This window comes from Equus przewalskii, chromosome 13, assembly GCF_037783145.1.
Source record: "Equus przewalskii isolate Varuska chromosome 13, EquPr2, whole genome shotgun sequence".
Lineage (NCBI taxonomy): Eukaryota > Metazoa > Chordata > Mammalia > Perissodactyla > Equidae > Equus > Equus przewalskii.
The window spans coordinates 564,615-577,222 of record NC_091843.1 but is presented as its reverse complement, the minus strand read 5'-3'; the positions used below and the strand labels follow the sequence as shown (position 1 = coordinate 577,222).

At 41.2% G+C, this 12,608-nt stretch overlaps 1 protein-coding gene across 1 annotated transcript in view; it reads right to left on the bottom strand.

Annotated features, from left to right (window-relative positions):
- LOC139075420 (butyrophilin-like protein 3) overlaps positions 1–12,608 on the bottom strand; it is a 44,625-nt gene that overhangs the window by 14,223 nt on the left and 17,794 nt on the right. The window contains 2 exon segments of the mRNA XM_070571736.1: positions 1,365–1,495; positions 1,807–1,867. Of these exon segments, the coding sequence (XP_070427837.1) occupies positions 1,365–1,495; positions 1,807–1,867 (192 nt within the window).

Below are 12,608 nucleotides of genomic sequence, written 5' to 3'. Positions count from 1 at the left end.
AAGATCTGACAGATGGTTTGCCAGAGAAGATTTACTGATGTCAAATAAGCGTGTGAAAGGATGCTCTAGGTTATATGTCATTAATGAATTGTAAATTGAAACAATAAGATGCCACTACATACCTATTAGAGTAGCTAAAGTCCTAAACACAGACAACACCAAATGCTGGTGAGGATGTGGGGCAGTGGGAACTCTCGTTCATTGCTGGTGGGAATGCAAAACGGTATAGCCAATTTGGAAGAGAGCCTGGCAGCTTCTTACAAAACCAAATATACTCTCACCATACAATCCAGCAATTACACTACTTAGTATTTGCCCAAATGAATTTAAATATACATCTGCACAAAATCCTGCACGGGAATGTTTATAGCCAAAACGTGCAAACGACCAAGAGGTCCTTCAACAGGTAAACGGATAAACAAGCTGATATATCCATACGATAGAATATTATTTATTGATAAAAAGAAATGAGCTATCAAGATAAGAAAAGACATACAGGAAACTTAAATGCATATTGGCAAGTGAAAGAAACCAATCCGAAAAGGCTACACACTGTATGGTTCCAAGTATATCAGTTCTGGAAAAGGCAAAACTATGAGACAGGAAAAAGATCAGTGGCTGCCAGGGGGTTAGTGGGGAGGGAAGAATCGGTCAATTTTTTTTGTAAACCCAAAACTCCTCAAAAAAAAATAAAGGCTAAACAAACTCCCTCAACATACTCTGATCATACAATCCAGCAATTGTGCTCTTGGGCATTTATCCTAGAGAAATGAAAACTTATCTCTATACAGAGACCATGGAAGCCTTATTTGTAAAAGCGAAAAACTGGCAACAATCTGAACATCCTTCAGTGGGTGAATGACCAAACAAACTTGGTCCATCCCTACCATGGAACACTATTCAGCAATAAAAAGGAACAAATTATTGATACAGGCAGCCCAAGGGCATGATGTTGAGGGGAAAAGCCAATATCGAAAGGTCATATAGTGTATAATTCTATTATGTAACATTTGAGAAATGACAAAATTATGAAAATGGTGAAGAGATTAGCAGCTGCCAGGGACTGGGGAGGTTGGTGGGTAAGGAGGGTCAACGTGACTAGAATTCTCCTTCAGCAGCGGGAGGTCTTTGTGGTGATGAGATAGATCTATATCTTGATATTGCAGTGTTACATAAATCTACACATGTGATAAAATAAGATAGAACTATACACAACACAGAACAGTGTAGGATCTTGCCTTCTAGCGAAATGACCTAAGATTTGTAAAGAAACTCCTTCTTCAACAAACTGTTTATAAAGTCCCAGATGGTTCTAAGAGACAATTAAGTTATGAGTTCTCCGAAATAAGCAACTGATCTGACACCTGCAGCCCCAGATGGCCGCCTGGTCATTAACCTGGGATCTGAACCAGCAGCCATACAGGCCAGCATCCAAGGGAGTGACTTCCTCCAGCCTCAGGGAAACATGACCTTCTGCAATGGAGTTCTTCACCAACTCAGAGAGGCCAGGTAAGTTTTCAGAGGCATGAGAGGCACTTTCTGAATGCAGACCCCCCGACTAGAGGAGATTCTACCCCCACATTCTCTCCTCTGTCCAGCTGCTTTACTAAAAACTCACAACAGCCCCTTTTCCATCTTCTTTGCTAAAAATTACAGATGACCCCTTTTCTAATGACCCAGGAGGGAGATATGTAGTAATGAAATCTCCAGTTGGGGCAGTTTGTTTCCCTTGAGCACAGATTCTGTTCCGTAACTGTGTTGTGGCTGCAGTGGAGGAACGTCTCTGTGTGTAAGTGAAGCGTTTACTTGTGTTTCCTTGTTTGACTCATCTACTTGAACGGCTAATTCTGAAAGCCGCACGATGACACTGTGGCAAGGAGGCTGGCAGTTTTCATCTCAGAGTCTCACTCTGTAGGGCATTCATGCTCTGATGTGTCCTTTCCATGGAGTGTATCTTACACACTTGTGTAGTACTTTTCTTTATTTCACTTTATAATTTTGACCTTGAATCCTGCTTCATTCAATGCTTTCTGAACATGTCTTACCTTCAGTTTGTTTTATTTTTCTGGGTATAACTTTGACCTCACCCTCATTTTGAAAATGTCTTCACCATCTTGTTTCAAGTGTGATAATCGTTTTCTGTGAGTTTCCCCTAAAGGACTCTCAGTTCCCTGGGGAGAAGCCCTGTCTATTTTGCTTAGCCTGGCCTGCCCCTTGTCCAGCACCGTGCCCGGCACAGAGCTAGGTTCTGGAAACAATGAAGACTCTTTGAATAACAAGCACCACATTTTCCCCCACTAGCTCATTTGTCTAATGATCACTTTAGTAATTTTCCTGCTGTAAATCACACTTACTATTTTGTCATGATTAGATTTCTTCCTAAGAGAGATCAAAAAGCCCACTCCCTTTGGCCTCTAGTTACACGGCTCTTTGATTGGGAAGATCTCTTGATAAATTCACATGTATTCATTTATGATATGTGCATATACGTGTGGAGGTATGTATGTACGTCATAGGAAAGTGCATCATGCGTGAATTTTCAAATAGTTGAATACTTCTATTCTAGCAACAGTTATTTCTTACTTGAAATACGTTTTATAAATCTTTCAGAAATATATTTCACTTATGCATTTTGAAGGAGTGTCTCATGAAATGAAATGTGGTTTTGCAGCAGGATCTCTATCCAACGGCTGACCTGGCCTAGCAGACCCCAAGCCCTGCTCCTCACCCCACTCCTAAGTCCTCCTGCAGTGGGAGGGCATCGCCCCTGCCTGCTGGCAGTGCCTCCTGGGAACCTGGCCTCTGCCTCCCTGCTGCGGGCTTCCTGTGCCCTTTGGAACCTGCTCAGTCAAGTGACGGGCAAGCCAGAAGTGCTGAAATGTTGACAATCCTGGAGGCACATCTCACCAGTGGGTGCAAGAGGCAGAGGATGTTGGGGTGATTCTGAGCTGCTCAGAAGGTCCCAGTAGGACTGAGTCCCACTTTCCCACAGCAATAATCAGCTCATTAGCACACCTTTTATGGTTTTCCTCCCTTCTGGCTTCACTCTCCCCACTCCCTCACTTTTGTTCCCAGAATCACCTCCTAAACAAGCCACCTGCAGACGGGCCTTGTCCCTGGTCTGCTTTGGGGCCTCAGCCTAGGTCAGCCTGGCTGCTATTGGTGCTGCCGTCAGGGCTGGTGGGGGGCTCTCGAGCTAAGGGAACATAGTATGGAGTCTCTCTGTTCCCCTGTCCAGCCCTCGCGTTGTCATTTTCCTTGCCCCTTTCCACCCTTTTGACTCTTCCTTCCCCCGGGGACCAGTGAGGAAAAGCTGCTGTTGAGCACATACTCTGTGCCGACAGAGCTCTGTGCTCCACGCTTTGTATACACGAGTCGTGGAATCCTCACAACAGCCCTGTGAGGACATCATCTCCACGTCACGATGAACAAACTGACACTTAGAGAAGTTATGGGCCACAAAGCTCATAAGCAGAGGACATGGGCTTTTTAAAACACAAAATCTTTCTGCTCTGAGATGATTTCCCTGATGCTCTGCTCCCTCTCCAGGAAACAGACAGCAGTCAAAGCAGCCCCTCAGAAAATGAAGGAGAATTCATTTAAAAGAGTTTCTCTTCTGAGCAACACGTATGGATTTTGTTGTGTGAAGACAGCATGTGTTGTGAAGCCCTTATTTCCTGCTTCTTAACTTTGTTTAGCAGACAGGTGGCAAGATGGAACCGGCACAGGGAGAAGGTGAAGACAGTTAACTGAACCTTTTACAGCCGGACACCGACGACTCAGAGACCTGTATTCTGCTCTAAGCAGCAGCCTTCTCTGTGAATTCTTTTCAATTACTCGACGTCCCATATGCTAGGCTTTGTGTAGTTGGTAACTGACAGAAGAAACAAAAGTGAATTTCTGTCCAGGATAAGCCAGAATCCAACTTATCCTTACTTAAAAATCAAAATACCTTCTCCCACCCTGTCGCATACTACAGGGGTTTCCAACTCAGCATGTCCACAGCTGGGCACACTGTCTGCTCCCCAAATGTCCTTAACTTGGTCTCCTTCCACCCAGGCACCCAAGTCAGAAACCAGGGTCCTCTACTCCTGATCTCTCCGCCAAACCCCACAGCCCACCTGGGACAGACAGCTTATTCACTAGAACATCCTTAGTGTATCCCTTCTCCAATCCTGTGGCTTCTTTCAGCACCCCGCTCCCAATATTTGTGGACTAGTATCATAGTTTCCACAGTACCTGAGTCTTTTGTGCTGCCCCGTCTCTTCCACACTCTGACGTTGGTAGATGCCAGCCTTTCACTAGGAGATGCGGGGGAATGCAAACAACAAAGATGCCCCCATCCCATTGCGCTACAATCAGTGGGGCTACAAAATTCAAATTGAGACAGAGAGCAGTCAGCCTGAAAGGTTTACCTGACCCCAGCTTGAGGAGACTGAGAGCCAAAGTGAGCAGGAGGGCCATGCATGTATCCTGTGGATCAGTCTCACTCCATGGAAACAGATGACAGCAGGAACGGGTGAACGGGTGAGTTAGAGAGAAGAGGAATCAGCACAGCTGTCCAGGCGAGGAGCCATGGAGAGGCTGAGCGTGAGCTGTCAGGTAACTGCACTGTTCTTCTTAGAGTCTCCCTGACATGGACGTGGCTGTATGTGCTAGGAGAGTGGGGAGTCTGGACTTTGAACCATTGCACTTACCGCCAGGCCATAAGCATCTGTCTCAGACCCAGAAAGCAAATACAGAAAGTGAGGGTAGGGCTGACTGGGAAGGGATTTTATCCTGGGTCAAGACTGTGCCCTGGGTGGGTGGCACGGGAACATCAGATGCAGGGATATTTTTGTCCAGTCTGGGCAGGCGGAGCTGTATAGGGGTGAGGATCTAGCCCTGAAAGAGAAGTCGTCCCAGCACAGGGTAGTGGGGTGTCCAGGCAAACATGCCATGCTCTATGAGGAACTAAGAGCAGCTGAGACTCACATTTCCTGACACAGAGGTAATTCTGCTTCTAATCATGAAGCCAGATGGTGAAGAACAAGACAAGGCTTTGGTCTGCAAGGATCCAAAGAATTGGGAAAGGTACCAGCGCAGGTTCAGGCACGGGGGAAAGGCAAAGACCCCTTCACTTGATCATTCCGTAGGTACGCTAAGCCCAGGCCCCCACAATGAGAGACTCTGCACTTTTTTCAAGTCCATAGAAATTCACAGAGTGACCACTCACTATATCAGAACGCAGGTTCCCACAGACACCACCACAGAGAACACATGCTCTGACCATAACGTAACTAAGGCTCAAAGTAAATGAAAAACATAGGAAACTCTATACACTTAGAAATTGTTAACAACACAATTTAAATAACACGTGTCAAAAAGTAATCATAATAAAAGCTAGAAAGAATTTAGAAGAGAACAAAAATGAAAGTACTACATTTAGGCTAAACTCCAAAACACTACAACACCAAATGACAGTGAAGATGTGGGAAAACATTCTCATTCATTGCTGGTGGGGATGCAAAGTGGCACAGCCACTTGTGTGTTTTATTGAATGATAGTTCACATGCGATTGCATATGTTAGTTTCAGGTGTATGACATAGTGATTTGATACTTTTATACAGTACAAGATGATCACCATGATACATCTAGTTACTATTTGTCACCATACAAAGATACGTTTGTTTTTTAGGTTCCACACATAAATGAAATCATATGGTATTTGTCTTTCTCCGTCTGACTTATTTCAGTTAACATAATATCCTCTATGTCCATCCATCTTGTCGCAAATGGCAAGGTTTCATTCTTTTTTTATGCCTGAGTAATATTCCATTGTGTATACATATCCATATATATATATACTACATCTTTATCCATTCATCTATTGATGGACACTTAGGTTGCTTCCATGTCTTATCTATTGTAAATAAAGTTGCAGTGAACATAGGCGTGCATATATCTTTTTGAATTAGTGTCTTCATTTTCTTCAGATAAATACCCAGAAGTGGAATTGCTGGATCATCATTTGTGATTTTTTGAGGAGCTTCCATACTGTTTTCCACAGTGGCTGCACCAATTTACATTCCCAACTGTGCACAAGTGTTCCCTTTTCTCCACATTCTTGTTAACAATTGTTATTTCTTATCTTTTTGACAATAGCCGTTCTGGCAGGTGTGACGTGAAATCTTAATAGGTTTTGATTTGTATTTCCCTGATGATTAGTGGTGCTCAGCATCTTTTCATGTGCCTGTTGGCCATCTGTATGTCTTCTCCAGAAAAACGTCTATTCAGATCCTCTGCCCATTTATTAATTGAATTGTTTTATTTGATATTGAGTTGTATGAGTTCTTCATATATTTTGGATATCAACTTCCTATCGAATCTATCTTTTGCCAATATTTCCTTCTGTTCAGCAGATTACTTTTTTGTTTTGTTGATGGTTTCCTTCACTGTGCAAAAGCTTTTTAGTTTGAAGTAGTCCTATTTGTTTATTTTTTATTTTGTTGTCTTTGCCTGAGGAGACATATCCAAAAAAATGTTGCTAAGACCAATGCCAAAGAGCTTATTAGCTATGTTTTCTTCTAGGAATTTTATGGCTTCACGTCTTTCATTTAAATCTTTATTCTATTTTGAACTTATTTTTGTATATGGTGAAAGATTTTGTGTATGGTGTATATGGTGTACAGTTTTATTCTTTTGCATGTGGCTGTCCAGTTTTCTCAACACCATTTATTGAAGAGAATGTCTTTTCCCATTATATATTCTTGCCTCCTTTGTCATAGATTAATTTACCATATAAGCATAGGTTTATTTCTGGGATCTTTTGTGGTTCCATACAAATTTTGGGATTATTTGTTCTAGTTCTGTGAAAAATATCATTGGTATTTTGATGGGGATTGCATTGACTCTGTAGATTGCTTCAGGTTGTATAGACATTTTAACAATATTAATTCTTCCAATCCATGAGCACGGTATATCTTTCCATTTATTTGTGTATCTTCAATTTCTTTCATCCATGTCTTATTGTTTTCAGAGTACAGGTCTTCCATATCCTTGGTTAAATTTATTCCTAGGTATCTTATTCTTTTTGATGCAATTGTAAATGGAATTGTTTTCTTAATTTTTCTTTCTGATAATTTATTATTAGTGTACAGAAATGAAACAGATTTCTGTATATTAACTTTGTAACCTGCAACTTTACTGAATTCATTTATTAGTTTTAGTAGTGTTTTTGTTCTTTTTTCTCAGGAATCCATTGGCTATTTGGGGTCTTTTGTTGTTCCATATAAATTTTAGGATTCTTTCTTCTATTTCTGTGAAAAATGGTGTTGGGACTTTGATAGGGATTGCGTTGAATCTATAGATTGCTTTAGGAAGTATGGACATTTTAACGATGTTAATTCTTCCAATCAAAGAGCACGGAATATCTTTCCATTTCTTTGTGTCTTCTTCGATTTCTTTCAACAATGTTTTATAGTTTTCAGTGTACAGAATTTCACCTCTTTGGTTAAGTTTATTCCTAGGTATTTTATTCTTTTTGTTGCAATTGTAAATGGCATTGTATTCTTAATTTCTCTTTCTGCTACTTCGTTGTTAGTGTATAGAAATACAACCTATTTTTTTACATTGATTTTGTATCCCGTGACTTGACTGTATTCCTTTATTGTTTCTTAAGGTTATTTAGTGGATTCTTTCGGGTTTTCTAGATATAAGATCATCTCGTCTGCAAAGAGTGACAGTTTCATTTCTTCTTTTCCAATGTGGATCCCTTTTATTTGTTTTTCTTGCCTGATTGCTCTGCCTAGGACTTCCAATACTATGTTAAATAAGAGTGGTGACAGTGGGCATCCTTGTCTGGTTCCTGTTCTTAAAGGGATAGCTTTCAGTTTTTCTTCGTTGAAAATGATAGTTGCTGTGGGTTTGTCATATATGGCCTTTATTATGTTGAGGTATTTTCCTTCTATACCCATTTTATTTAGAGTTTTTATCATAAATGGATGCTGGATCTTGTCAAATGCTTTCTCTGCATCTATTGAGATGATCATGTTGTTTTTATTCTTCATTTTGTTAATGTGGTGTATCACGTCGATAGATTTACGGATGTTGAACCATCCCTGCATCCCTGGAATGAAACCCACTTGATCATGATGTATGATCTTTTTAATGTATTGTTGTATTCGATTTGCTAGTATTTTGTTGAGGATTTTTGCATCGATGTTCATCAGTGATATTGGCCTGTAATTTTCTCTTTCTGTGTTGTCCTTGTCTGGTTTTGGTATCAGGATAATGTTGGCTTCGTAGAATGAGTTAGGAAGCCTCCAATCCTCTTCAATTTTTTGGAAGAGTTTGAGAAGGATAGGTATTAAGTCTTCTTTTAATATTTGGTAGAATTCACCAGGGAAGCCATCTGGTCCTGGACTTTTATTTTGGGGGAGGTTTTTGATTGCTGTTTTGATCTCCTTACTGGTGATCAGTCTATTCAAATCTTCTACTTCTTCTTGGTCCAGTTTTGGGAGGTTGCATGTTGCTAAGAATTTATCCACTTCTTCAGATTATCCAATTTGTTGGCATATAGCTTTTCATAGTATTCTCTTATTTCTGAGGTATTTCTAAGGTGTCCATTGTAATCTCTCCTCTTTCATTTCTGACTTTATTTGAGCCTTCTCTCTTTTTTTCTTGGTGAGTCTAGCTAAGGGTTTGTCGATTTTGTTTATATTCTCAAAGAACCAGCTCTTGGTTTCATTAATTTTTTTCTATTGTTTTTTTAGTCTCTGTTTCATTTATTTCTGCTCTGATTTTTGTTATTTCCTTCCTTTTGCTGATTTTGGGCTTTGTTTGTTGTTCTTTTTCCAGTACCTTTAGAGGTGCTTTTAGATTGTCTATTTCAGATTTTTCTTGTTTGTCGAGGTCAGGCCTGAATTGCTATAAACTTCCCCTTAGAAACATTTTTGCTGTATCCCACAGATTTTGGCATGTCGTATTTTCATTTTCACTTGTCTCCAGGAATTTTTTGATTTCTCCTTTGACTTCTTCATTAACCCAGTCGTTGTTGAGTAGCATTTTGATTAATCTCCACATTTTTGTGGCTTTTCTGGTTTTCTTCCTGTAGTTGATTTCTAGTTTCATACCTTTGTGGTCAGAAAAGATGCATGGCGGGGCTGGCCCCGTGGCCGAGTGGTTAAGTTCGCGCGCTCCACTGCAGGCGGCCCAGTGTTTCGTTAGTTCGAATCCTGGGCGCGGACATGGCACTGCTCCTCAGACCACGCTGAGGCAGCGTCCCACATGCCACAACTAGAAGAACCCATAACGAAGAATACACAACTGTGTACTGGGGGGCTTTGGGGAGAAAAAGGAAAAAATAAAATCTTTAAAAAAAAAGAAAAAGATGCATGGCATTATTTCGATCTTCTTAAATTTACTGAGACTTGTTTTGTGGCCAATATGTGATCAATCCTGGAGGATGTTCCATGTGCATTTGAAAAGAATGTGTATTCTGTGGTTTTTGGATGGAATGCTCTGTATATATCTGCTAAGTCCATCTGGTCTAATGTGTCCTTTAAGGCCAGTGTTTCCTTATTGATCTTCTGTTTGGATGATCTATCCACTGGTGTAAGTGGAGTGTTAAAGTCCCCTACTATTATTGTGTTACTGTCTATTTCTCCTTTTATGTCTGTTAATAGTTGCTTTATATATTTAGGTGCTCCTATGTTGGGTGCTTAGATATTTACAAGTGTTATATTTTCTTGTTGGATTGTTCCCTTTATCATTATGTAATGCCCGTCTTTGTCTCTTGTTACAGTTTTTGTTTTAAAGTCTATTTTGTGTGATATAAGTATTGCTACCCCCACTTTCTTTTCTTTGCCATTTGCATGGAATATCTTTTTCCATCCTTTCACTTTCAGTTTGTGAGTGTCTGTAGGTCTGAAGTGTGTCTCTTGTATGCAGCATATACATGGGTCTTGTTTTTTTATCCAATTGGCCACCCTATGGCATTTAATTGGAGCATTTAGTCCATTGACGTTTAAAGTAGCTATTGATAAATATGTATTTATTGCCATTTTGTTACTTTTTCATTCTGGGTGTTTTAGTAGTTCTTCTCTGTTCCTGTCTTTTTCTCTTGCTCTCTTCCCTTGGGGTTTGATGGCTATCTCTAGTAATATGTTTGATTTCTTTTGTCTTACTTTCTTGTTTGCTTATTATATATTTCTGATTTGTGATTACCATGAGGATCCTATTTAATATTCTATGTATATAACAGTCGAGTTGTATATGTATATATCAAGTTGATAGACTCTTTATCTTGACCTCTTTCTAAAAGCTCAACTTTTTCATTCCCCTCCTCCCACATTTTATGTTTTTCAAATCATATATAGTCTCTTGTTTAGTGGGTGTCTCTCCATTACCTCTTATCATTGAAATAGGTGATTTTAGTATATTTGTCTTTTAACCTTCATATTATCTTCACAGGTAGTTGATCTGCTATCTTTAGTATATTTTTACCTTTACGAGTGAATTTATTGCAGTTTTTTGTTGTTGTTGTCTTGTTTTTTTGATAATATATATATTTTTTTAGCTCTATTTGTGGTCATTGCTTTCCCACTTAAGTAAGTCCCTTCAGCATTTCTTGTAGACCTGGTTTCTTGGTGATAAACTCTTTTAATTTTTGCTTGTCTTGGAAGCTCTTTATCTCTCCTTCCAATCTGAATGACAACCTTGATGGATAGAGTATTCTTGGCTGTAGATCTTTTCCTTTTAGCAGTTTAAATATGTCATGCCATTCTCTTCTTACCTGTAGGGTCTCGGCTGAAAAGTCCACTCATAGCCTGATGGGCTTCCCTTTATATGTCACTTGGGGCCTTTCTCTTGCTGCTTTTAGGATTCTCTCTTTATCTTTGATTTTGGACATTTTAATTATAATATGTCTTGGTGTGGGCCTCTTTGGGCTTATCTTGTTTGGAGCTCTCTGTGCTTCCTGAAGTTGGATGTCTGTTTCCTTCCTCAGGTTAAGAAAATTTTCATCTACTATTTCTTCATATACATTTTCTGCCCCTTTGTCTCTCTCTTCTCCTTCTGGGACACCTATAATCCGAATGGTAGCATGCTTGATATTGTCCCAGAGTTCTCTTAGACTGTTCTCATTCTGTCTAATTCTTTTTTCTGTTCTGCTTGGGTGATTTCCTCTAGACTTTCATCTAGTTCACTGATCCGTTCTTCTGCATCCTCTACTCTGCTATTGAGTCCCTCTAGTGAATTTCTCATTTCCAGTATTGTATTCTTCATTTCTGATTTTTTTTTATATCTTCCGTTTCTTTGCTGATGTGCTTACTGTGTTCATCCAGTCTTCTCCCCATATCTCTGAGCATCCTCAGGATATTTTGTTTGAACTTTTTGTCGAGTAGGTCACTTGTTTCTGTTTCATTTAGTCCTCTTTCTGGAGTTTTGTCCTTGTCTCTTGCTTGGAAAATATTCCTTTGTCTCCTCATTATGCCTCTTCTCTGTGCTTATTTCTATGTATTAGGTGAGTTGGCTATGTCTCCTGATCTTGGAGAAGTGGCCTAATGTATGAGATGCCTTATGAGCCCCAGCAGTGTGCTTCCCTCTAGTCACCAGTCCAGAAGATCCAGGAGTGACCCCTTTGTGGGCTACTTGTGTTCCTCTTCTGTGGCAGGGTTGCTCCCACTGCAGGTACCCAGGGAGTCTAGTCTTTCCTTCCCTGGTTAGCTGTTTGTAAATCTGGTTTGGGGAGCTTCAGCAGTGTTGGTTACAAAGTCTATCAGCACCCTCCTATTGCAGTTTTCCTCTTAATTGGGTTGGTACCCAGTGTAGCTGGTTGCTAGGCTCAGGGGCTTACAGTTGTGATAGGCCTGAGGCCAACAAGGCTGATGTCAGTTCTCTTAGGAGTGCAGCTGAGTGGGGCTGGCCCTAGGCATGGGGGCACTCAATTGTTTCAGGCTTTGGGAGGTGGAGCTGATCCTTTTTATGGCTATTTGTGAAGCACAGGTCTTCTGCCACTGATAAGCCTCACCCCCCACAGGACCCCACAGACCTTCAACACAGTCCTGGTCCTGCACAGTTCTCAACCCCCTGAAGCGTACCCCAACGCCACACTGCAGAGGCCCCTACCTCTCTACCAACACCTCCCACAGTTCATCTGGTCCTCACACAGGCCCTGCCCCACAGAGGCAGACATCCTTACCTGCCTGTAGAGGATCAAGGCACCCAGTCAATGCAGGCTGAAAAGTAGCCTGAGGGCTTGCTGTTAGGTGGGGCCGCTCCCTAGGGTGGGTTGCCTGCCTTGGCTGAACTGGATTAAATCTGTGCTCTAGTGGGCATGGCAGACCCCTCGGCTAACAGGCCAAGGGATGAACTTCAATGCCACCCACGACGGTCTGTGTCAGCGCGCCTGGACAAGCTCAGAACAACGGCCCCCACCAATGTCTCAGTCTCCAGAGAGGTCCCTCCTCTCACCAAGATGCCCCCAGAACCCACCAGGTGAGTCTCGTTTCACCAAAGGACTGTCAGCCTTCTCTCTGGTGATTTTAGTTTGTTGCAAGGAGTGAGTTTGTGCGTGGGACCTTTAAGACCTGGGTCTTTTCAGCTTTTGGCTGATAGCTTTTCTGGG